Source organism: Pituophis catenifer, unplaced genomic scaffold (assembly GCF_029215685.1).
Source record: "Pituophis catenifer annectens isolate HBS135680 unplaced genomic scaffold, rPitCat1.0.hap2 SCAF_2, whole genome shotgun sequence".
Classification (NCBI taxonomy): domain Eukaryota; kingdom Metazoa; phylum Chordata; class Lepidosauria; order Squamata; family Colubridae; genus Pituophis; species Pituophis catenifer.
In genome coordinates, this window is record NW_027256882.1 from 94323727 (window position 1) to 94349181 (window position 25455).

At 37.4% G+C, this 25455-nt stretch overlaps 1 protein-coding gene across 1 annotated transcript; it reads right to left on the reverse strand.

The window, feature by feature from the left end:
* Window positions 1-7489: 7489 nt before the first annotated feature.
* SAP30L (SAP30 like) lies at window positions 7490-13911 on the reverse strand. The gene is made up of 4 exons (XM_070933854.1): window positions 13097-13911; window positions 9528-9650; window positions 8087-8185; window positions 7490-7995 (listed from the first exon to the last, which is right to left on the reverse strand). The coding sequence occupies exons 1-4, from the start codon at window positions 13280-13282 to the stop codon at window positions 7870-7872; spliced, it is 534 nt and encodes a 177-aa protein (XP_070789955.1). The 5' UTR covers window positions 13283-13911; the 3' UTR covers window positions 7490-7869.
* Between the last annotated feature and the right edge of the window lie 11544 nt (window positions 13912-25455).

Consider the following 25455-nt stretch of genomic DNA (forward strand, 5'->3'; position numbering starts at 1 on the left):
ATAGGAAGATGTTGGAAGCATATTATCACTTTAGCGTCAGTGATGAGGGTATCAATTAATACTGTGCAAGAGAAGGCAATGATAAACCACTCCTGTAGTTTTACTAAGAAAACCACATGGATAGAAAACATAACATGACTGATGATATAGGGTTAGATGATGGGCCCCTTGGGTTAGGTGGCACTGAACATGCTACTGGGGAAGAGCTGAGGATCTTTTGAAGTACTCATGATGTTTATTTGGGATGTCTATTTATTTGCTGATGTTGCCATGCAGGGAAAGAAATCTGAATTGTAAAGCCTGAATTAGAGTAAGATCATGGAACATAAGCAGGATAAATACGGAAAAGCTCAACACAATGAGTGATGAAATGAAATGATTAGGCATCAGCAAATCAGGATGGACTGGACTAGACACTTTCAGTCAGCTATTCACACTGTTTCATTATCACATGAAAATCAAATTTAAAAAATATTCAAATGCTATGATGGGTTCATACCTATAAAAATCAGAATTGTACAAGACATGGTACGCCCTGTGACTCTCTATAGAAGCTAGAGTTGTACTTTGAGGAAGCAGAATAGGAAGAGTATTGATAATTTGGTGTTGCAGAAGACTCTTAAGAATTCTATAGACAGTTAAAAAACACATACACAAACAAATAGATAACTAAACACATCAATCCAGTGTTCTCACTTGAGGCACAAGTGAGCCTCAAATTCTATTATCCTACTTTGGGCACTTTATGTCTCCCATCTGGAGATGGGAATGTAATCCTGAGAAAGGTGGAAGGAAAGAGAAGAAGACAACCCACAGCAAGGTGTATGGATTCAGTTACAGTGGTGGTTGGGACACTACTGGAAGAGCTGAAGGACCAAGATATGGATAGATCATCATGGATAAAATTTATATGCGTTTGTTAAGAGTCGACAATGACTTATGGCACATATTCAATCAGGTGGTAGAATTTGTCTATGCATAAATTTAGCAACTATAAATGTATTAATCATTGTGGTCTGCTTCAGGGTTCAATTGCAGACACTCAAACAGGGTTGCTATGGAGATTAGCAATTTTATTTCAAGGCTGAAAAGATAACAGCAAATAAATAATAAACAAAACCGAAGTTTGCCTGAAGAGTTTGACTTTAATAGGAGCATACAGACAAATGGTCCAAATCCACTGTACGGTTCCAAGATCCAGGTTAGGTTTGTCAGCCTGTCCAGATTCAAGTTTTCTTAGATAAACAGTGGGACATCATGCAACAGCCAGAGATCAGATGTTGTCTCCAGCAAAGGGAACATGGATCAGAGCTGTTTCATAAATCAGGTTGAAATCAACTGTCATCAATCAAGAGATTTGTTTCCTTGCCGGGCAAGAAGCCTCATAGAATGACTGTGTTTTGCTCTCTCTTCTCCAGGTGGGGGGGCTGCGAAGCTACATCGTTATTTGACTGGTCTAGTTATCCAGGTGGTACCTGTGTTATTTGTCATCCGATTCTTGGCTTGACGTCTCCTGAGGCTGACATACCACAGGTTTAGTTGAACAGATTCTTCAGATTCAGAATCTGAGTCCTGAGCTTGGGTCTCAATGACACACTGGTTATTTCCAGTGCTTTGAATAATAGCGTTTAAACACTGTTTTATCATCTGTGCGACATGATATAGGACATTTTTATTATTGAGGAATTCATAAAATGGTCACTTCCTGACTGAATTGATTATATATAGCTGGGGCACAGGGGCAAATAGATTGCTCAAGAAAGGTAATTTGTATTGTGTGAAGACAGTCATTAACTTAATTTAGAAGCCACTCAAGGCGATATCAATTCCTGTTCTCCTCTCACTTTATGGCAAGTAGCTAGCTACAGTAGCCCTCGACTTTAAGACACAATTGAGCCCAAAATTATTATTGCTAAGTGAGGCATTTTAAGTGAGTTTTGCCCCATTTTACAACCTTGCTTGCCACAGTTAACTGAATCACTGTAGTTGTTAAGTAACATAATGGTTAAATGAATTTGGCTTCCCCATTGATTTTGCTTGTCAGAAATTTGCATAAGATGATCACATGACCCTGGATGTTACAACCATCATAAATATGAACCAGCTGCCAATCATCCAAATTTTGATCATGTGACCACAGGGATGCTACACCAGTTGTAAGTGTGAAAAATGGTCATAAGTCACTTTTTTCAGTGTCATTGTAACTTCGATCACTAGATGAATGGTTGTATGTTGGGGATCACCTGTAGTCCAAAGGAATGAATGCTTCTCCATCATCCAGTGAATTTAATCAAAGATTTTATATTCCTCATCTTCTGTTGCCAGTCAAATGAAATAATAGTAACTGCTTTAGGTAATAATTAAGCTATAGTTCTGTTATAAAACTGAGATGATTACACTTTTATCTGTTTTATTATACACTATCTCATCTGTTTTCACTACTATGATACTATTAAAGAGAGTGTAAGTTTGGTGTAATGGTTAAGGCATCAGGCTAGAAACTAGGAGACTTTCTCTTAGTTCTCTCTTGGGCATGAAGCCAACTGTGGCTAGGCTAATCACTCTCAGCCCTGGGAAACAGGCAATGGGAAATTGTTTCTGAAAAACTTACCCGAGAAAATAGTAGGGACTTGTCCAGGCAGTCTCTAAAAATATTTTGTGATTGAAAGGAAGGAGGAAAATAAGGATTAAACTTTTTTTAAAAGTAAATATTGAACTTGTCTTTGGTTGATGTAGTTATGTAAAACAGATTCAGCAAAGATACTATATATTTTTATACTGTATACAAAAGGTGAAATATGTTTGCGCTATTATGTACTGTATATTCTTACAGAGTTCTATTGCTGGTTGCAATACAATTTAGATCTCTACCATAGTCCAAAGTTCCAATCACAACACTGCTTTGGAATCCTACTACTAGTATCAGGTTCAATAAACTAGGGACTAATACTTCAGACAATGGGTGAGAAGAACGTCAACCCAGTAACAGTCTGTCAATGAGGCAGACTACCATTGCCTCCATTTATATCGTCAAATTACTGGGTTCTTTTCTACCCACTAACAAAGCAATAATGCAGGAATTTAATAATTCATTCAAAATATCAAAGCTCTGCTAATTACTAAAGTGTAATTTGAAATAAGCAGTTTGGAATTCATTCTGCTTAATCTATCACATGGATGATGCAGATAAGATTAACTAAAGTTCATACTAATCATGATAAGAGCATGTATAATTTGTCTTAATGGCTCTGGCTCTAGAGTTCTTAGTTTTGTCTCATACAGTTATTCAAAATCAATAGAAAGTAATGCAACTGATTGTTGAACTCATCATTTATTAGAAATTCAGGCATTTATAGTTTTTCCCAACAGTAAAAGATTTAACTATTATACATAGTGGAAGGAAGGATGCAAGCTATACATCTTGGAGAAAAGAACTCTAAAGTTGCACTATAAATTTACCAGATTGCTTCAGGATACACTGTTATAGTTTACAATTAAAATCAAGGTTCACCCAAAACATTTGCCTTAAGGATCAAGACTAGCCATGAAGATCCACAAGAATGAATGAGGAATAAAGAAAGTTGATTTTTTCATGGTAAGATTGTGCTCTTATAAGTCAAAAGGGAATAAAACACATTTGTCAATGTGTTGTTTAATTTTTTTAATATTCAGCAGGACAAAGCAGAGAGAATGAAGGCAATGTAATAAATGGCGATTTCTATATAAACCTCTGCTTGAAAAATGTACAAAAAAAAATCAACGGCAGAAAAAAACTATTGCTAAACATTTAATAACTACTTAATTGAAAATTGTGAGTTTAAGGCATGAGCCCTTTCCCTTATCAAAATTTTAAAAATTTAACACCCAATTAAGTGATGAATAAATGAAATTGGATAAATTATGTAAAAGGATTACCCTGCATCATTGAAAGAGAAAAAAATCATGCACGTAGAGCATGTTAGGTAGCACAAATGAAGGAACATAGATATATTATGCTTTCATAGCACCCTTTAAATCTGGTAGCACTGAAAGGCTTCTTTTGTGAGCAGCTATCTATCCCTCATCTTAATGTACAGGGTGAAGTGACAGTAGTGTGCTATTCACAACACTTTCCCTTAGAACAACATATTTATCAAAATGCTTTCTTTAATAATATCAAGAGTTTCCATTTTATTTACATTAGGATTTATCAACACAAGATAAAGTGCTAAGTTCCCAGTCTCTCCCTCCCTATCCTCAATATTGTATTTGGCTAATTTACATATTATAAAATTTGAATACTGCTTCATAAATGTCTCTGAAACAAGTCACCAGCTGCTTTGTTTCTTGAATACAACTTGCTCTTTTTATTCTTTTATCAAAGTATGAAAAATACTCTTGCCCTGGACTTTGGCTTTAAGATGTTTTCCTGACCCTTGCAGGAAATTTTTATTGGCAAATCTGTCAGGTGGCAAATTTACAGCATTCTGTAAGAACACTGAGGCCTCTTTTTTTCAACCATAATTTATGGCATTAGGTGCAAGAGAAAACATTAAATTTAATGTATGAATCTGATATGTAACATTTATATTACAGAACCACACTTGGAAGCTAAACCATCAGACTGAGACACCTCCAAAACACTCCAACTGCACCTTGCACCAGGAATTCATAAAAATGTTGTTCTAGTACTAATTGTCATTGCACTTCCCCTTCCCTTTGCTCTTTCCTTCATTCAAGGGATGAACAAAATTTCTTGTGCTATTACTACTATCATTACAACTACAACTAATGCACAGAGGACAACCATCTTTGATGAAGTTAACATCATTCTAGAAGATGTGCCATATTAAACTCTTCGGCTCTGATGCAAAGCCCATTTAACAAGTATAAATCTTCTCCTAGCTTTCAGTGGGTTTGAAGGCCTTTGGTTTTGAGTAAGCTTTATTCAGTACTGCTAAAGTCAGCAATATTATCTACAACTACTAGACAATATGGGAAGTCACTCCCAGGCCAAGATTTATTATTTAATAGCTTAAATCCAATGTAAAATTGATATTTAACAAGAGTCAATAAAATACCACCCACCAGTTTCTATGAATAAACATGCCAATCTGACTCTTTTTTCACATATACTATTAATGTTAGATACTGTTTTAGGATTCAAATCCTCTGAAGCTCAAAATGATGATCAAGGTTTTATTAAAACCACTAGGAATTTGAAAGTTTCCTTAAATGGCATGTAGCATAATTTGCCATTATTTTGAACTGCATGATGGTGTTTTTGGTGATGCAATACTAGATGTTCAAGAATCACAGGCAACTCCCTGACTACACACACACACCAGTGGTGGGTTGCAACCGGTTCGCCCCGATTTGGGCAAACCGGTAGCAGCAACGGCAGGAGGTTCTGCCCACCCGGCCGGACATAATCAAATATGCTCTGCGCATGCGCAGAAGCTTCTGCACATGTGCAGAAGTGGTGCAAGTGCATGTGAAGCAAGCATGCACATGTGAGTGAACCGGTAGCAAAGGTAAGTGAAACCCACCCGACAAACACACACACACACAATTGTATGTTTTTAAAATTAGCATCTAATACTAAATGTCATGAAAAACTAACCACCCTTTCCTTGTGCCAAGACATTTGTACAATTCTTGGTCTAGCTGAGAGTAAGGCAAATAAAGATATATCTAAAACACATGTCTCAAGGATTCTAAGTTATTCTTCACATCTTACATGAAAGTCTTCAATTTCCTCATATAATCTTTTGTTTTTATAAAGTATGACAGCAAACCTGTCATACTTTCCTTAATCTGATCTCCAAAGCAACTATTGAACAGATTGCTTGGTTAACAGCTAGTTGTTGCAATTTTTTGTAGTAATTTAGTTGCTGAAACTTTGTTATTTGCATTACAAGTCCTAACAATATAAAATTAAAAGGTTTACCTTTTTGATCTAGAAGGTGGTCATAGGATGCCAATCTCTATTGAGAAATTATGTCATGATCATTGTATTTCTAATGTGAATATTGAAGTTACAAATATTCAAAAAAAATTGTTACACATTCAGTTATAAAAACCATTTAGCATATTTGATTTCTGGTTTAGCCTTTTAGTGAAGGAAGCAGTGGGACTTGGTGAACTTTAAGATGCAAAGCAGCACTCTGAAATATTTTAGTTGTTTTCATTATATATCCATGTCTTTTTAAATCTAAAATGTGGATTAAAAGGACATATCGTATGATGAAACAGAAGTAGATGAAAATATCAACTTTTAAAGTGGCATTCAGTTAATTGGAGGAATATAAATTGGTGATCTATTTGCAACAAAAATAAAACATGGCTATATAAATGTACTTTTGCATTTGCTGAGATGTGCATTCTAGGTTTTCACATCATTAAATTTTGGAAAAAAAACTACCAAAACTTTGTCTCTTAGCATCTTATAGAACACATCTGATCTTTATTTGGAATTTTTAAAGAAAATGTTTTTAAACATTTTTAAACATTTTTTAAAATGTTTTTTTAGGACAGCAGGAAAGTACTAAGATTACCTTAATTCAATATTAATACTAAATGTAATGTGAAAACTGCTAATGTAGTGTAGTTCTATGCCTTACTTTAGACAACTGCTGAATAATGTCAAACTTATCCAGAACGTTTACTATATAAGGTACAGGACATTTTAAAATGTATTTATGTCTTTCGGCATTGCAAAATGTGGCAGTTAGAGACCAAAAAGATGTTAAACTCCAAGCAGATTAAGACTTATAGGAAGAACTATTTAGACTATAATGTCACCTTCCCCACATAAATAAATGAAGAACAAACTTTGTGCGTGCACACTGATTATCGGGTTCTGGACTGTGGGCGCAGATAGAGAGAACCTTATAGTTACTCTGCATTTTAAAACATGATACCTAGAACAAATAAATGGCCCAACATGGCATTTGTTCTCACTACCAAAATGAAAATAAATTGAAGCCACTGCCAACTTTATTCATTATTACTGTAAAGTGTTTGCTTTGTAGCCTCATCAGGACTAGACTGAGATTACAATTACTTAAAAAGAGCTCATAGCAACTTGAAATTATTTTTAGCTTCAATGTCTGTGTATGTCCAACCAATGTATCCAATGAATCCATCCATCCATCCATCCATCCATCCATCCATCCATCCATCTATCTATCTATCTATCTATCTATCTATCTATCTATCTATCTTCTCAGGTATATATATCTCCAACCTTACAAAAATCAGGAAATAGCATGAATCTGTGGCAAAAGCTCTCTATTCAAGTTTGTTTGAAAAACAGAAATATTGAAATATTTAACACATTAGAATTTGTGTAGTCATGACATTCTAATAAATATTAATAAATGGGCCAATTTCTGTTTCAATATAAAAACTGATTATATATGCAAAAATGCTAGGATTAGAAATGTTTAGCACCCATGAAAATCTGAGATATTTAGTTTCAAAACAAGTAATTTTATGTGGTTTAAATCAGAATTTAGAAGTTTTACCTGGTCTGTGCTATGCTAAATACTATGTGAGTATGATATGATTCTATTCAAGAATGCCAAACTCATGCATGGTTTATGTTACAATCTGCAACATAAGTCAATTTCTTAAAGTCATTGCTTTGGGCATCTTGAGTTTCTTTTGATCTTTCCTTCAGGTTAAAGACCATGCTTTGAAACTACAGAGGTTTTCATACACATTCTGAAATTAAGTATTATAATATGGGAATCAAACTTTGCTTCGTTTTCTTATGTATATTTTAATTTACAAAAAAAAATCTTAATTTTTTAAAAAAAGTATTTATAATACACCTGATGCTTTTTTAAATATTACACTTGTCTGAGTCCATAGTCTACCTAACTTTCATTCCAGTTTACTGCTTTCTGTTTTCTGATCCAATCTGCTCTTGTTGCTTTTTACCATGTAGATAAAGTAAGCAAGAGTTTCTTTTTCATTCACTGGGATGTTCCTGAAGTGACGACTGACAGTCTGAAAAAAAACAAATAATTTTTAAAAATAAAAATATTTTCCTAGCAGAAGGAAAATACATGTGAAAATCATAAAGTTTTCAATGACTTACTTCTGCCAACTGAGCTTTATTGAGACCAGGTCTGGTTTGTAATTTGTAATGTCTTTTGTAACGGCGCAAAGTGTTTACTTGAAGCTGAAACAAGTCAACCTAAAAAAAGTGGCACAATGAAAATATATATATTTAGTTTGACAACTGAAAAGAGTTAAACCTCTACAATGCATTGCATTTTAATAGCAAAAAGCTTCTTTACAATGTATATAAAGTTGCACATGTTAATCTTTTTCCAGGGTTATATGATAGGATAGCTATGTGACCCCAGGAGGACAATGCAGGTGTTTTAAGAAATTGCAGGGGCAACTTTAGTGACGTAATGTGCTTCAAAACACCTTTTCTTCAAAAGCACTGCATTCCTAAAAAACTATACAGCAAAAGCAAGATATGGCAAACCGTTTCCTTGAAATTCTTAAACACTTATTTGTATTAGGAAATGTGTAGATGATTACATGTATATAACATATAACATGTTTTCATAATACAACTGTTTTTGTTAAGTTTTTCTTCAGAATTTTGAATGTTACAAACTTAGAGAATGAAAGCAGGCATTTGTACAATATGTTAATACCTCAAAAGATTGTAGAACTGAACATTGGGAGAAAAGGACTATCAGATTAAGTGAGTTGTAACATTAAAAAAGCAAAGAAAGAGGACTTGCTAGAGGTACACAATGTAGAGTGAAAGATAGATGCTGACTAGTGAGAGATTCAGGACAAATAAAAGTAAGGATTTGCTCAAACTCTACATGTTTATTCAAGATATAGTAATGATCACCGATGTGATAACATAGAGTTCCTTTATAAGGGAAGATAGAAATTAGCAGAAAGCTGCTGTGGCTGTTCTTGAGCTGATAACCAGTGGAAAGTTAAAGCAATTCAGAGACAGTATCAAGACAGTTTTAATCTGCTGTATCCAAAGTTGCTCCATTTTCTAGGTGTCTTAATTCAGGCCTGAATTGTGACCAAAAATTGTGAGCCCTTCTGAATTCATGATTTACATTATTCACAGGTTTGTGATATGGAAAAAAGATACAGCAATAGCACTTAGACTTATATATTGCTTCACAGTGCTTTCCAGCCCTCTCTAAGCAGTTTACAGAGTCAGCATATTGCCCCCAACAACCTGGGTCCTCATTTATCCAACTTTGGAAGGATGGAAGGCCTTGAGCCTGGTGGGATTCGAATTGCCAAACTGCAGGCAGCTGGCAGTCAGGAGAAGTAGCCTGCAGTACTGCACTCTAACCACTGCACCACTGCAGCTCATATACTGCCCCAATGATTTATAAGCTTAAAATTGTATGAAATCAGAAAGTTCTGAGCACTAATGATTAGAGTACAATCGTAATAAATAAATATTATGCTACTTTTAGGAAGTGTAATTAAATTTACAAAAATATAATCTGAAAAGTAAATCTCAATTTTATTAGGTAATTCACCTCTGGAACATCTATTTCATGCTCTGGAGAATCTCCCCCATCATCACTGGTTTTCCTTTTTCTTTTATTTCGGACACTTTGAATGAAGTTCTTGTGGAAATCACATATATATAAGTGTCTTACCTAAAATTAAACAAGAAAAATATAAATAGCACAATGCTTACAACAGTAAAAACAATGATAAAAAGGAAATCTGAGAACTTTTAGTGCTACAAATTTGAGCTCTTTTTGAAAAATGGTTTTTATCTGTTCATTTAAGAGCCATTGCACATCAAAAAGGTATGACAGAAGAAGGGCTACTTTCTTTTTCAATTTTGATTCATTGTGTGGCAGATGACTTCATTTCACTAGAATACCAGCCCAAATTAAGTCTTTTTGCTCATCTGCTTTTTTCAAGTCTGACAGTGAAGAGGCTGTTTTAAAAACCAGACTTACTGGGGTAGTAAGTAAATATGTTTAAAACTAAAATTGTGGGCTACAATGTAAAACTGAACATTGAACAGCTGAATTTAGTTTTTAATGTCAAATTAAAGTCTTTCTTGTGGGGTTCATGGGTGTCTTGTAGGTCTGTGTGCACAAATAATATATCTTGACATAAAAATGGAAGTGCCATGAAAGCCAGTTGAATGACTTTGGGCCAGTTACACTTTCTCAGCCCAACTAGAGGAGCAGTTGTTGTGGTGAGGAAAATAGGAGGAGGAAGATGTGTTGGATGTGTTTACTGCCTTGAGTTATTTGTAAAAAATGAAGGCTGGATACAAATAAATAAGCAAAAATATTTTTCTGCCCTTATGTAATGATATTCTTACAAGTAAGAAAGAGAAGAAAAGTACATGATGACATTACAAAACACATTTTTTCATTTTATTTTAATCTCAGCTTGCTGTGGACAAGCTGCTAATAATCATGAAATCCCTTAAAATCAATTTTTCAAATTAAAACAATCAAGTGTGTTAGAATTTAATAGAGTTAACAAGCCCCACCCCCCCAAACCTAATGAGGAACTATTATGAAAGAAATTTAGGGAGACATGAAAAAGTTGGGGATGACAATATTGCTATTCAGTACCGAACTGTGACAAATTCCAATTATTATTAGCTCTAGGCTTGGATACTTCCTATAAACTGTCAAGAGCTGTTGGATTAAGTTGGGATATAAGTTAATAAATAAGCCAACACTCCCCAGGGATCATTGTCCATTGATAAAGGAATCGGATTGCTCCTGATTTATGCTATTTATGCTATTTCTCTTACACACACACACACACCACATAATACACATTTAGTAGACAACCTGTGACCCCTTGGCACATCATTTCACAGATACTACCTTCCAGATTCCTTGATGTGTTCAACAATGGCAGAGCTTCTTATATAACTGAACAATTCTTTAAAATTCAGGGAGATATTCAGAGATATATCTGCCTTGAAAGTAACCCATGTTGAGCTATATAGCGCAGTCAAGCATTAGGCATTGACTACAGCATATGCTTTATGACATGTTGTAATATGTCATAAAATGCTTTATGATAATTTTAGGTCATAAAATGCTTTATAAAATTTGTCAAATTTCAATTCCACAGGAATCATGGCTCATGAATGCATTCTATAAATTAGTTCATTTGAAGTATCTTGGTACAAGCATTTTGACCTATGATAAACTGTTTCACCCAATCACAGACACTAAAGTTTTAATAATATATATTTACGAACTTGGCAGAATATTGCAGAATTATAAGATGGTAGTTGTTGTATGCATGAAAGGGATTGAATGATGCAGCAGAAACCTCTAGTCACAAAACCTATTTCTGGAGCCTTACAGTTAGTATACTAATGAAATGTATCTAATGGAGTGAGTACTAGCTTAATTAAAATAACTCATTTAGTAGACAATTAACTAGGACTATTTTGGATATATATCTCTTCAGAAAACTAGCCCACAGTTAACTTTTTCTATTATTGCTTTCATATTTTTTTGGCAGTAATTGTGCTGAAAGAAATGAAATCATTAAAGTTTATTCTTCTCATTATATTTGATTCCGGTTAAAGGCGTTAACTATAGACTAACCTAATAGGTAACATAAACAGTCTTACTAGATATCCACTTATACTTTATGGATTTTTTATGTGGTGTGAAGGGGAAACTGCCTGGAAGTAATCTCATTGCAAGTTTTAATTTAGAATGTTTAAGTAAAGTACATTAAGAGACCTAGAAAAAATTCCTTCTCTTCCTTTAATTTCTCAATGAAGACAGGTTTAATTTGGATTATGCTTTATAGACAAATCCTAATATATAATCTGGATGAATACAAACAACCGTTACTACCATGTATAAGTTAAAAATGCCCAATGTGGCAGATGGCACAGTAACAATTGGTTGGCAGCACATTAATTTGTTTGATTCCAGCCAAGAAACATGCTTGCTACTTTCAATTTGACCGCAGTTCACTGCTGGAGATTTGACAGTTTTTAAGTGAATTATTTCAAGACTACTAACAATATAATACACCAATTAAGATGTCAAAAGGGACTTTGGTTTTAGTCTACCCTTAGACACAGAAGCACATGTGTGCATTACCCTGAAAATGAAAATACACATCTAATAAATAAAAAAACATTCTGAACTCTTTAGCTGGACATTTTATTGGTTAACTTACAAATATGTATATTAAATTCTTTATTAATATTAGCACCTGTAATATGAGATAACAGATACATCACTATATGGCTATTGATTACAAAGCAAACATTTTTTCTATTCTTAAATTACAAGTCATAAATAACTGGTCTCTAAAATACTTCTAGTATATTTTTATAGATGATAGCAGCATTCTCCCCCCAAAAAACAGAATTGGGTACAGCTTTTATTCTTCTAGCTATTTACTAGAAACATGCCTTTCCCAATCATACTTTAAGTACAGTTCAACAACAGCTACAATCCATGTACTTTTTCCCCAACAATATGAAGCTTCTATTTCCTTTTCCCCACCAAGTCTTTTTACCATTATGCAACCCTACAATTTCCAGGTAGTCTCCCATCCAAATATTTATCATTCCCAGTCCTGCTTAGCTTTATTTAAACCAGCTAGATGCTGCCACCTGCTGCGGCTTTGTGCTATTTTTGTCACTTCAGTCCTGAATGAAAAAGAGATTAACTTTGATACTATTGCTATTACGTTTATATGTAAGGCAATTATTTCACTCTGTAAAACAAATAACACCATTCTCTAAAAATATAATAGGATTTTAATGGTGGTTCCGTTTCAGGCACATGGCTATATACACTGGCTTCTTTACTAGGATCATAACCCAACATACTTTCATTTTAATGCTGCATCATTCAGATTGTTCCTATCACGTTTTCCCGGCATAGGAAAATATTGCTTTGCTGACGCAGGGAATTCACAACAGCCCAGTAGAATTCGATAAAAAAAAATGCTGCTCTAAAATTTTAGAGCCATGTAGTACAGCATGGCCACTATTATAACAACAGAAGAGACACCTTCGGTGCACAATTGCAGACAAGAGAGAGAAACGTGCAGTGGTAAAGCTTCTGCGGATGCCACTTACACTTTTGTCAATATCCAGTTTCAGCTTTTTCTGAGAGATGCTCTTTTGGATCCTCTTGCTGAAGGAGGCATTGCCAGCCGGGCGGACACAACGATCCCCGTCGTCGATGAGGCAACAACTTTGTCCGTAAAAAGGGGTGGTAGGAGGACCATCCCGGCTATCTTCCTCTGTGCTGAAACCATTCATCGCAGCCTCCCGCCGGCCTCGGTCGACGAAAGACAAACTTCGCCAGCCCTTTGCGCTCGCCAACCTCCGCCCTTCTCTCTCCGCCCGGCCTATCCCACCCTGGACTCGGCGGGCTTTTAAGGAAACATCTGGAGGGTCGCCGTCAAAGCAACGCTAACTTCGCCCGCCGCCTCCACGGGGCGGCTTTCCCAGGGGCCCCCGAGGAGCCCCTCACGCCGCCATCCCGCCCAGGGGCCCCCGGAAGCGGTCCTTCGGGGTGGCGGCTTCCCTCGCCTCCCCGAGGAATCGCTTTCCCGCTTCAGCCCGCGGACGCGCTCCGCCTGCCCCGACCCGGTGGGGACCCCAGCCTCGCAAGCAATCCTTCCGAGAGGCGGCGAAAGCAAAGAGGGTCCTTCTTCTCGCCTCCTCACGGCCTCCCGACCCCCCCACCCTAGCCTGGCAGCCGGCCGAGGACCGCGTCCCTTCGGCTGCCTAGGTCACAGCCCCCGGAGCCGGCAGCCCGGTACGGGTGGCTGTGCCCAGCTGCCGGCCCCTTCCGCGGAGCTCGTCAGGCGGACGCGACCCGTCGCTCCTGAGCCGCCGGAGAGGCCACCAGGCCACGGAGCCCACCGCCCGCACCCACTCGCTCCCTCGCCCGCCTCGCTCGTCTCTTTCCCACTCCCTCAAACACAAAACCTGCCCGCTCCGCCTCTTTCGCCTCCAAGCGGAAGTCCCGTCCCCGGGCAGCCAGTGGTTAGTACAGCTCGAGAGGCGGAGCTTGGGCTCCCGCTCAGACCAGGTATTGGCTGAGGCAGCTGCTCGTTGCCGATAGGCTCCTTCCTGCGCGAGGGGAGGCAAGCCGGAGAGCGTTTTGAAGTCCGTGCTCAGGGACGGGCTGGGAGAGCGGAGTGGGAGTTCGGAGGAGGCGGACGGGCAACTCCTGAGCTTCGGGGCCAACTTCTGCAGCGACACCCGAGAGGCCGTTAGCGAGAGGGCGGGGTGGGGCGGGGCGGGGGAGGGTGAGCGTTCGAAAACCAGCGGCTCTCGTGCACCTCAAAGGCGGAACTGCCTTGAGGCGCTCGGGCAACGCCGTTGAAGTGGACTTTTGACCAGGAGTGCTTTGGATCCTGCTCGGACCGCCTTTCGTGTCTGGTTGCTGAAAACTAATAGAGCGTCCCCTCCGGATGATTCGGAGCGCAGCGCTACCCGTGAAGAGGCAGCGGCGAGATACGGAGAAGAAAAAGAAAAGAAACCGGGAAACCAATAGGGTAGCAGAGGTCTTTAAACTTGGCAGCTTTAAGACTTGTGAACTTCAACTCCCAGAATTCTCCAGCCAGCTATGCTATGCTATGCTGGCTGGAGAATTCTGGGAGTTGAAGTCCACGAGTCTTAAAGCTGCCAAGTTTGAAGACCTCTGGGGTAGAGGGAACTTCGTGCGCCGCGGCATGCACCGCCCCAGAGGACTAGGGTAAAATGAAGGCCGGGAGCTGCCTGTATCCCATAGAGACTCCATTGCAAAAGGCAATGGACATCCAGGTCGCAGCTCCTACGGATTTTTGAGGCTAAGATCCAGTGATATAAATTCTTGTATGACTATCATTAAGTGTTGTACCTTATGATTCTTGACGAATGTATCTTTTCTTTTATGTACACTGAGAGCGTATGCACCAAAAAGAAATTCCTTGTGTGTCCAATCACACTTGGCCAATAAAGAATTATATTCTATTGTGAGAAACAAACTGGGAAGCAGGTGGATCTCTGGAAGTCCCAAAGATGCTTTTTCAATAGGCAACTGGACTTTCTGATTTTTCTTTGAAGACGTTTCGCTTCTCATCCAAGAAACTGCTTCAGCTCTGACTGAATCTCTAAACCTCCAGCTGTCTCAAGGAATATAAATTCTTCCATTCCCCACCATCCAATTAGAGCTGAAGCAGCTTCTTGGATGAGAAGTGAAATAGAATAGAATAGAATAGAATTCTTTTATGGGCCAAGTGTGATTAGACACACAAGGAATTTGTCTTGGTGCATACGCTCTCGGTGTACATAAAAGAAAAGATACATTCGTCAAGAATCATAAGGTACAACACTTAATGATAGACATAGGGAAACAGTCAATATAAATATTAAGGATACCAGCAACAAGGTTACAGTCATACAGTCATAAGTGGGAGGAGATGGGTGATAGGAACGATGAGAAGATTAATAGTAATGCAGACTTAGTAACTAGTTTGAAAACGTCTTCAAAGAAAAAAACAAAGTCCAGTTGCTGCTTGAAAAAGCACCTTTGGGACAACCATGACCTGGATGACTGAGAATCTCCATAGACATGGATCTCTGGAAGTTTTTACCTTACAATTATTCGGCCCTGAGTACTTTAGAGGTGTAGGTGTGTGGGTCCACATTGCATAAACTGGGTTAGTCTATTGAAGATGTGTCTAGAACTCATGACTGTGGAGCCATAAAAGGGTTAATTATGCTGCTCCTGGGTTGAATAGCTGATTATTAACAGAATGCAGTGATGCTTGGGCAATTTTGTTGAATATGTTTTTGTCAGCAATACATCTGCTCTGGCAGCCACACACTATGTACAAGGCTTCAAGTGTGGCTCCAAGGTCACTCTTCATAGAATACAATACTTACAAATGAACAATTAATAGATCATCAGAGTTCTCATCCCCCCTTGTATATAAATAATGAAAATGCACTTTGCTTTACTTTTGGAGCCAAAAGTAACTTAAATCTTTTTATGTTCTTAAGAGGCTTTTAACTGAAACTTTACAGAATTCTACAGAATTTTTTTTTGTTCATGATTTTTAGTTATATTCCATGTTTCTTTCTGCTGAAAAAATCTGTTAAGGAAGAAAACTATGCAACATATTTATCTTTAAGCAAGGAATGTGCAATCAGTGGCCCATGGGCCTCATGCAGCACTGGATAGCAGTGAGCAGGTTTTGACAGGTTCTGGAGAACCGGTAGTGGAAATTTTGAGCAGTTTGCAGAACCAGTAGTGGAAATTTTGAGCAGTTTGCAGAACTGGTAGCAGAAATTTTGAGTAGTTCGGAGAACTGGCAAATACCACCTCTGGCTGGCCCAAAGTGGGGTGGGAATGGAGATTTTGCAATATCCTTCCCCTGGAGTGGGGTGGGAATGGAGACTTTGCAGTATCCTTCCCCTGCCATGCCCATCAAGCCATACCACGCCCACCAAGCCACGTCCACAGAACCGGTAGTAAAAAAAATTGGATTTCACCACTGAATGAGGCCCACAATATTGTAACAGTATTTATTTGTACTTGAGTTTAATATTTTTACAAATAACTCAAGGCACTGAACATACCCAACACACCTTCCTCCTCTCATTTTCCCCACAACAACCCTATGAGGTAGGTTGGACTGAGAGAGAGTGACTGGCCCAAAGTCACCAGCTGGTTTTCATGGCTAAAACTTTACCATTCATGGTCTGTTGTTTCTAGCCTGGTACCTTAATCACTAGACCAAACTGGCGCTCACTTTTTATCACATATAATAATATACCTATATATAACACACATAACCCATAAATTATCACATTATTATACATTTTATATGCAGCCCAAAATAATTGTTTTTCATGGCGGCAAAGCTAGCAGATATTCATCTGGAAAAGCCCTCTATGTATTGCCTATAATCCTGCTACATATGTATCTTGGCTACCTCTGACTTCCACATGAAGTTGCCTTCATCTTTCAGCACATGTATGAGGCAGCCTTAGGTCATCCTTTGCTGTTCCACCTAAGTTTGTCCTCTTTAAGATAACAGCAGGCCAGATCCTTTCAAAATGTGTAAAATTAGATGGAACAGTTTGGTACCCTTTAGCCATTCCAAACTGGTGAGCATTCCGTCTCTTTGAGACCCTGAGCACTGTCTTCTGCCATCTTTCTATGCCATTCCTTCCAGCAAAGAAAGCTGCATACAGCTATTCAAAAGCCTACAGCTTTATCAGATATTTGGTGAATTTGAAGTTTTTGAATGGGTTCAGGAGTTGTGCTTTTTACCTTGTCAAATGCAACAAGCAAGAAAACTAGATCATCCACGTCAAAACACTACACCTTTCTTGGCCCCATATGTGCTGCCTTCCCACATTATTGTCCTGACTTTATAAAAGTGGACCCAGCAGAATTACATTATTTAGACTTGCGTTATTGAGATAGAGATGAGTTTGTTTTGCAAAACACCCATTGTAGATACCAATCCTTTCCAATCAGAGATGTGCACATAATTGTTCTGTCCCCGTCTCACACACGCACACAGACAGCCGGGGGTTAAATAAAGTGGCAGACAACCAATTCTTTCGATAAGAGGATTGGCAGCAACCCAGTAGCTGCTTGCCCAGTACTTTACTCATAAACAAGATACAGTTCAAGAATTGTCAAGTCCAGTCCGTAATTAAATCCAAGGCAGATAACATTGTTTCCAAAGATGCAATGTGACTCGATAGTAGTTAGTTTTGTCTGTCACAGAGTCTGAATGGCCACCTCACCCCCTTATATCCCCTGTGGGGTGTGGTCCAGTGACTCAGCTTAATCTCTGGCACGCCTCCTTTTCTGTTGCGTGCGCTTGTCTCTCTGATGCTGGCGTGGATCCAGCCGAGACTTATCTCCTTCACCGTCCGACTGTGAGGAGATATCTGGCTCCTGGCCAATCTCTTCTCCTACGGGAGACACCTGAGGCATTGCCAGAGGAGGGTCCTGGAGAGGGAGGCCTGGCCAACTCCTCTCCTTCATGTTCGGAGCCTTCTCCCTCCGATGTCGGCCTCGGGGATCGGAGCCACAACAATAATGTGCATGTGTAGGGGGATGTGAAGCACCAGAAAGCCTGCTCATGTCTGTCTCAAAGTATCTTGTTATGTCAGTGTAATCTTGTCATATATTTTCCAGAGCGAATGTTGCACAAGGAAACCCCCTTCCCCCAATATGACAGTGCTTCATAAGGAAACAGTTACAGCATGTGCACCTATGCCTAATTCAAAGCATCTTTTCATCCTTGTTCTTGTATTTCAGGATAGGAATAGATGTTAGGACTTGCTGTATTATATAACTGCTGGATTATTATCCAAGGATCCATTTATTGTCCTAATAAGCTTGGAAGTGCTACATTACAGTTTATGATATGAAATATAAAATCACAAGCCAATATAATTATTTTTCATGCATCCATAAGGAATATGACTAAATTAACCACTGATAAGAATGATGCAACATTTGAAAGAAAACAGCCTGAATAGCTCGTTTAAAGAAATGCTGCCATCTTAGTAGTATCCAGACATCTTCACCAAAAGCCAGGCTGTCCTGTTGTATGAAAAAACAATTAGATTAATAATTTAGATAATTGTACCACACCCACCCCACATGGAGAGCCAATTTGATTTAGGGATTAAGACACCAAGCTAGAAACCAGGAGACTGTAAATTCTAGTTCTGCCTTGGGCATGAAGTCAACTGGATGACCTTGGGCCAGTCGCTTTCTCAGAAAGCAGGCAATGGCAGACCACTTCTGAAATCTTGCCAAGAAATCCACAGGAACTTGCCCAGGCAGTCTCTAAGAATCCGACCTGATTGAATGGAAGAAAAACAAACTGGACAATTAAAACATTTTTTCTTTTCTATCTTTGTTTTAATATTTTCATTAAGGATGATATGTAAGGGCCTAATTCTGTTTAAGATAAATGATCTTTAATAAAAAGAAAAGCTTCAAATGGCCCAAACACAGCAAATTTACACTATAAGAAAATGATCTTGATACAAATCTTAAACTTACACCAGCACTAGATATTAAATACAACTTTTCTTTATACTGTTATAATTTTAAAAAGCTTAGACTTCTGAGAGGAGGAAAAGGAAATTTAAGAGTTATTACTTCAAAAATTAAAGCAATGCTATCAAGAAAAAGCATTAACCTTCTGGTTAATATTACCTCCCCTTTATTTTTCTCTGAATAGAGGGAAGTGAATTAGACTTAGAATAACTTTGTCACTTTCAATGTATATAAAGTATCAGGACTTGCTGCAAACAGTAATGGGAAACTAGTTATCTTCTGTGAGATTGCTGGGATGAAACCCCCCACCCCCATCCCGCCGTCTCTCTCATCTTCCTAACAGTAATCCACCTCAACATTGCAGGAAACCAGCAATTATTGAGCAACTGTCTGACAGAATTAGAAGTAGTGGAGGCAGGGTGATTTTTTTTCTTGGAGTAATTCTTCTGTAGAAATAGATGTCTTCTTTGTACATGCTGAAATGACCACCTACTTGCAAACATGCTGGCAACTACTGCAGGCTTCCAGCATATAAAGGTTGTCTTTTTTCCTTTATGCGCTAAAACAGGCTCCAGGACACTGACATCAGCCAAATGTACTGCTGGTCATGGATCTTTTGAGTAGATATTTACCAGTTGAAGACATTATTAAAGGCAGGAGATAATTGTATATCTTTTATCAATTATAAAATTCATAGTTACTGTAGAGTATTAAAATGTTGTCTAGAAGCTAGGAACGACTTTAGCACCACTTGCCATGTTTTAATTATACCTACTGTAATGCATTATATTTGAAGCTGCCTTTATGTTAAATTTATCTTTTACCAACAAAGAAATAAAGGGAGACTAGTATAGATCTATTTCAAGTTATTGCCCTGTAGACCGGTCCCACCATAGAAAAAACACTCAAAGCTGACTTTAGTTATACAAGCAATACCACAAACTAGCCAATTGCATTTTATCTAGCAAGTTACATGAACAAAATCAGTGATTCTAGTTTTGTGCATACCCATAAAACTGGGTTAATTCCATCAACAATGGTTAATTTAAGCATGTCATGAATACATCTGGATTTTCCTTCTTCCATTCCAGATTTTTTTCCAATGTAACTAGACAGCCTTTTCTCATTTTTTAAGCTATTGTCATTAATATTTAAATATTTAAATGTTGTATTTAACTATACTAGTGAGTTCATAGAAATATTCACTAGACAAGATTATTTCAGGAGAGTATTCTATACTTATTTCTAGTAATATTATTTACCTGCACAATGCTTAATAACAGGAGTGTTTTCAAATTGTAACATTGGCACTTCTATAATCCCTTTACTTTGAAATCTTTTAACTCAAACATCCAAAATATTATTCCCTGCTAGGCTTTAAAAGATGGGAGATAAACTGAGGTACCCCATGCTATTCTTCATCTTTTAGAATTTATTGCTCTTATAACTGCTCATTGCTCCTTCAGTTTTGGTACTTATATTGCAGTGATAGCTAACCTTTTTGCTGTAGCGCGCCAAAAATGGAGGGAGCGCAGAGGGGTCGCACGGACACGTGCCTACACCCATAATTCAATTCCCTCTGCCCCCAAACATGCACGTGACCCCCATGTGACCCCTGCTTTTCGCACATGATGGCTTGGTGAACCCGGTTGGCCCGTTTTTTTGCCCTCCCCAGGCTCCAGAGGCTTTCTTGGAGCCCGGAGAGGGCAAAAACGGCTCCCCCCGAGGCCAGAAATGGCCCGTTTCCCAACTTCCAGTGGGCCTGGAAGGCCCGAAAATTAGCTGGCCGGTGCGCACATGTGCACTGGAGCTGAGCTAGGGCAACACTTGTGTGCCCACAGATATGGCTCCATGTGTCACCTGTGGCATGTATGCCATAGGTTCGCCATCACGGTTATATTGTATCTCAACTTTCCTCTGATATCTAAGGGAATGCATTCAAACTCAGTAACATAATATAGTTTAAAATGATTTTGGTTCATGGTCACATAGTGTGGTTTAGGACTTAAGACAGTAAACCTAAATCATGCCAATTCTATCCTAACATGCTTATCATCACATTCCCTTTTTCGTCTGCCCTGTAAAACATTCCAGTTGGAGGCAAATTTTTATGAGTATTTAAATTTTGTGGAAATTTAAAGTATGAAAATGTATGCAAACATTTTGTGTCCTATACCAAGAGAAGGGGATTGAGAGGTATTAGGGGGGAACTGTCAAAACACTTTTTAAAAATGTATAAAAATTAATATGATCATTCAGCCCAACATTCCACTAAAAAGAGCTTTTTTAAAGAGACCTCTAAGATTTTATTCTTTTCTCCAATAGTAAACATTTATCATGATTGCCTAGTAAGATAAAGGGATATGATTATGGACATCTTGCTTTTCATGTTCAAGATTTTCTGTAAAAGAAATTCATAGAAATGAGCATTTGACAAATATTTCTTACAAAAATGTAATATAAAGGTGATGGTCAATAGCTATTACAAGTTAAAGATGACAATACAATATGACCAAATGGCATTTTTGGTTTATAATATTGGTAAGTCCTCACTTAATACTAAGTGAAGAATTTTGGTTGCTAGGTAATGAAGTCATAAAGCGCAATGTCATGACCACATTAATAAGCAACAGCAACCCAGGCAGTTCCCTAGTTGCCATTGTTATGTAAATCACTGCAGATTGTTAAGTGAGGATCTCATGTGATTGTTACTTCTGACTTTCTGCTGGCTTCCCCATTGACTTTGCTTGCAGGAAGTGGCAGAGAAGTTGGAAATTGCAACCATGTGACAAGGGGATCCTGCAACAATAAGTTTGAGCCACTTGCCAAGTGCTTGGATTGCAATCACATGACTATCGGAGAGTTGCATGGTAGGAACTACCACTATTGCAAATTTAAGCAGTCGCTGAAGGAGTGGTAGTTAAGCGAGGATTACTTGTATTATTTCATGTAATTGGTCTCTCCTCCCTTTACAAATGCTTTGGCTGTTACAAAACAGAATACTTATACAAGTTTTCAGAAAAAGGACACAATAAAAATTTATTTTAAATATATTATAAAAGAAAGACCATTCAATTCGTAAAAATACTAAACTTGACATCCAAATGATTTCCAGTTAATCAGAGATACTACATTAAAGTGCTAGACATCCTTGATCTCTCCCAACTTAAGATATTGTCCCAAGATGCACAAAATAAATACACAATTTGTGGCAACATCCAATTTAAAAGAAACTGTTAAGCATGCATTACAAAGAGGGAAACTGTTTAAGAATCCCTGAAGACTTTCTACATATGAGCTGCATTTTTCCTGTTTCTTTCCCCTTAAATCTTTAGCTGCTTAATAGCATTGTTGGAAGAGCTAATGTTATACTTACTTTGGTTACGTATAATGCAATGTTGTGAATTTAGTGCATATAATTTTCTTCATGATAAAAAAATTCTACCTACCACAACATATGTTTGTATGCTTTTAAATTTGTTCAAATTAAAACCCCTTTTACCTACTAGAATGTGAAGGTATCTCTAATTGATGACAAATCTATTGGAGAGCTTAGAACAGAATGTAGTTCAAAAACACTATTGTAAGTAGACCTCAAATTGGCTATTTTTTTAAAATGGTTATCTTGATCTAAAAATGATATTTAAGGATGATAAAGTTTGTGTAAAACTTGTTTTTAACTATCCAAATACAACTGCAACAGTGTCTCTTAATTTAAAGCTTTTATGTACTCTATTTTAATTTAAGAACAAAAAAGACATTCTGTTAAAAAAAAAAAAAGCGGAACTTATCTTTTATACTGCCTGTAATATATTTCCTTGGAGGCTCCACTTCCTATGTTGGAGCCCAGCTGAGATTAAAACCTAGCTGGGAGAAAAGCACCTGTAGGAAGTCTCTATAGGAAGGTACAATAAATCCTTTACTTGGGGAAGACTTGCTTGGTTCTTTTAAGATCAGTTATGAATTCAGAGTATTTAAAAATCTCTAGCAATATTTGTTTAAAATCTAGTTCACTGTGATTTTTCACTAAGATACTACAATTTCTGGAAAAAGTCTATGTACTTTGAGCATGTTAAGGACATTTAGAAATAGGATGCCTAGATTTCTAAACAATTAGTGGCATAAATTTATATGCAGTAATAATGGGAGGCATAGTATCAGGCTGCACTAAAAGTAATCCAAGACACAGAAACTTTGTGCAGCTCTTCAACCAGAAATTTTGATTTTGTTACATATTAAAGGAGAAATTACTCTCTTTATGCTAGTTTAAATTATGTCAAACTAGCAATTTTATATCAATGTCAGCACTCTGTGAATAGTTCTATAAAACATTTCCCCCAAGATGTGAATATTTTTATATTGCAGATCATAATAGAAACTTAATCCAATCAATGAATTTACTGTTTGTATGGTAAAAAGAAATCTTGTATGGCCTACTAATCTTCTACAGATAGCCTCTGACTTATGACAGTTGGGACTGGAATTTTGGTTGCAAAGCAATATGGTTGTTAAGCAAATCATCACATGACTGAATCAGATTTTCCAGCCATTTTTATCACAGTTTTTAAGCAAATTACCAAAGTGAATCACACAGTTGTTTAGCAAATACAGTTTCCCCAATTGACTTTCCTTGTTGAAGCCAGCTGGGAAGGTTGCAAATCGCAGTCGTGATTACAAGATCCCGCAACTGTTGTAAATGTGATTGCCAAGCATTCAAATTCAATCATGTGATCATGGAAGGTGGTGCGTCATAATTTTGAGGTCAGGTTGAAAGTCACTTTTTTTGAGGCTGTCATAACTTTGAACCATCAGTTAAATGAATGATCATAAGTCAAGTACTACAAGTACTACAGTACTTGACTTCATCATTATTTTTATCTAGAGCAATATGATCAGAAAATGGCCTGACAGTATCAATAAATAGCAACCACTTAACAGATTTTGTTGTACTCTTCATATTTCTGGTATAGAAGCTATCAGATCCTGAAGATGACTAAAACAAATACCACTGTGAAAAAGTATTCAAGCATATATGAAGATGTAAACAGTTTTCTTTTACCACAGCCCTATTATTAATTAAATTTATATGCCACCCATCTCGTGTTTCGAGGCAACTAGGTATTGGGAAGGATGCCTAATAGCACATATAATTAGTTATATTTTGATAGGCTTGGAAATTCACTGGAGAAATTGGGGTTAACACTTTCATATTTGTGTGCCACCATCTAGGACTAATAGTCAGTCAGGACGTCCTGTGAAGATTAATACTTCCCAATACTAAATGTCAGAACCCAGAGATTCTCAGGTTTTCTAAATTATCCATCGTCCTTCCATCTTGCAATCTGAACTTAAAATAAAATCATACCCTCAAAATATCAATAACAGCACATAGTACATAAGTCTTGTACATTTCATACCTATTTTACTCTTGTCCAGCAAGGCACTAGGAAATTGTTCAAGTTTAAGCTTTTGTTGTACATTTGCATTTTAAAAGGCACTTCTTTATTTTAATGATGCTGTTATGTTCAATTTTACTGACACTCTAAGGGGACAAGCATATGCAGAAGTTTTCTAAAACAAACAGTTCCCTGCAATTAAGATCTGTAATTGGCTTCCAAAAATTCACATAGCATCACAACTGGCCACGATAGTTCACTTCATAAACGTAAACAGTCAAAATGGTGAGTTAAAACTATACTGAATCACTACAACTAAGTGAGGAACCATCTATTTACAATAATTTAGAATGCCTTATGGAACAGCATATAAAATAGTAACATTGTAACAATTTTATAATTTTGTAAGCTGTCTCTAGACTCAAAAGTGGTGTGTGTTTGTGTGATGATCTATAAAGTCCTACACAACTTGGAATGAAGCTATCTGAAGGACTGTTCTTTCTGAATCTTCCTTGCCTTTTAGATCTTTGATAAATGTCTTCTTTCACTCCACCACCAAGAGAGAGATGTTTGATGGGAATTCAAGAAAAGGCCTTGTTGATGTCTGCTACCAGAGTTTGGAGTTGCCTGTCCCAAAAAGTCATCCTTTCAATCAGTGGGTAAAAATACTGTTACTTAGGCTGACCTTTAAGTATATTTTGACTGCTAAATTAGGCATATATGCTATTGTTTTCATCATAAAGCTTTAATTATGTTTTACATTTTAAATGTAATATTTGTGTAAATCGTTAACTTCCTGGAAAGTTTTTATGCAGGATTTAAGTCTAATAAATGACTAAATATAAGGTCACAGTACCCACTATTGTTCTGTAGACTTAGCACCGATAGATCTGATCCTCATGTAAAGTATGCTTGCTACTTGAGGTCAAGTAGTGTGACTATTAATCTTTATAGTATGTCCTAGTAAAATTGGGAAGCTAAATTTTTATTTTTAACACAACTAGTTG

Bases quoted from the DNA above. Each gene is read 5' to 3' on its own strand.
- SAP30L (XM_070933854.1), bottom strand. From the start codon at position 13,282: ATGAATGGTTTCAGCACAGAGGAAGATAGCCGGGATGGTCCTCCTACC. The intron at 9,651-13,096 runs GTAAGTGGCATC...GTTTAATTTTAG, and splicing joins AACTGGATATTGACAAAAGT to GTAAGACACTTATATATATG. The intron at 8,186-9,527 runs GTGAATTACCTA...CACTTTTTTTAG, and splicing joins ATGAAATAGATGTTCCAGAG to GTTGACTTGTTTCAGCTTCA.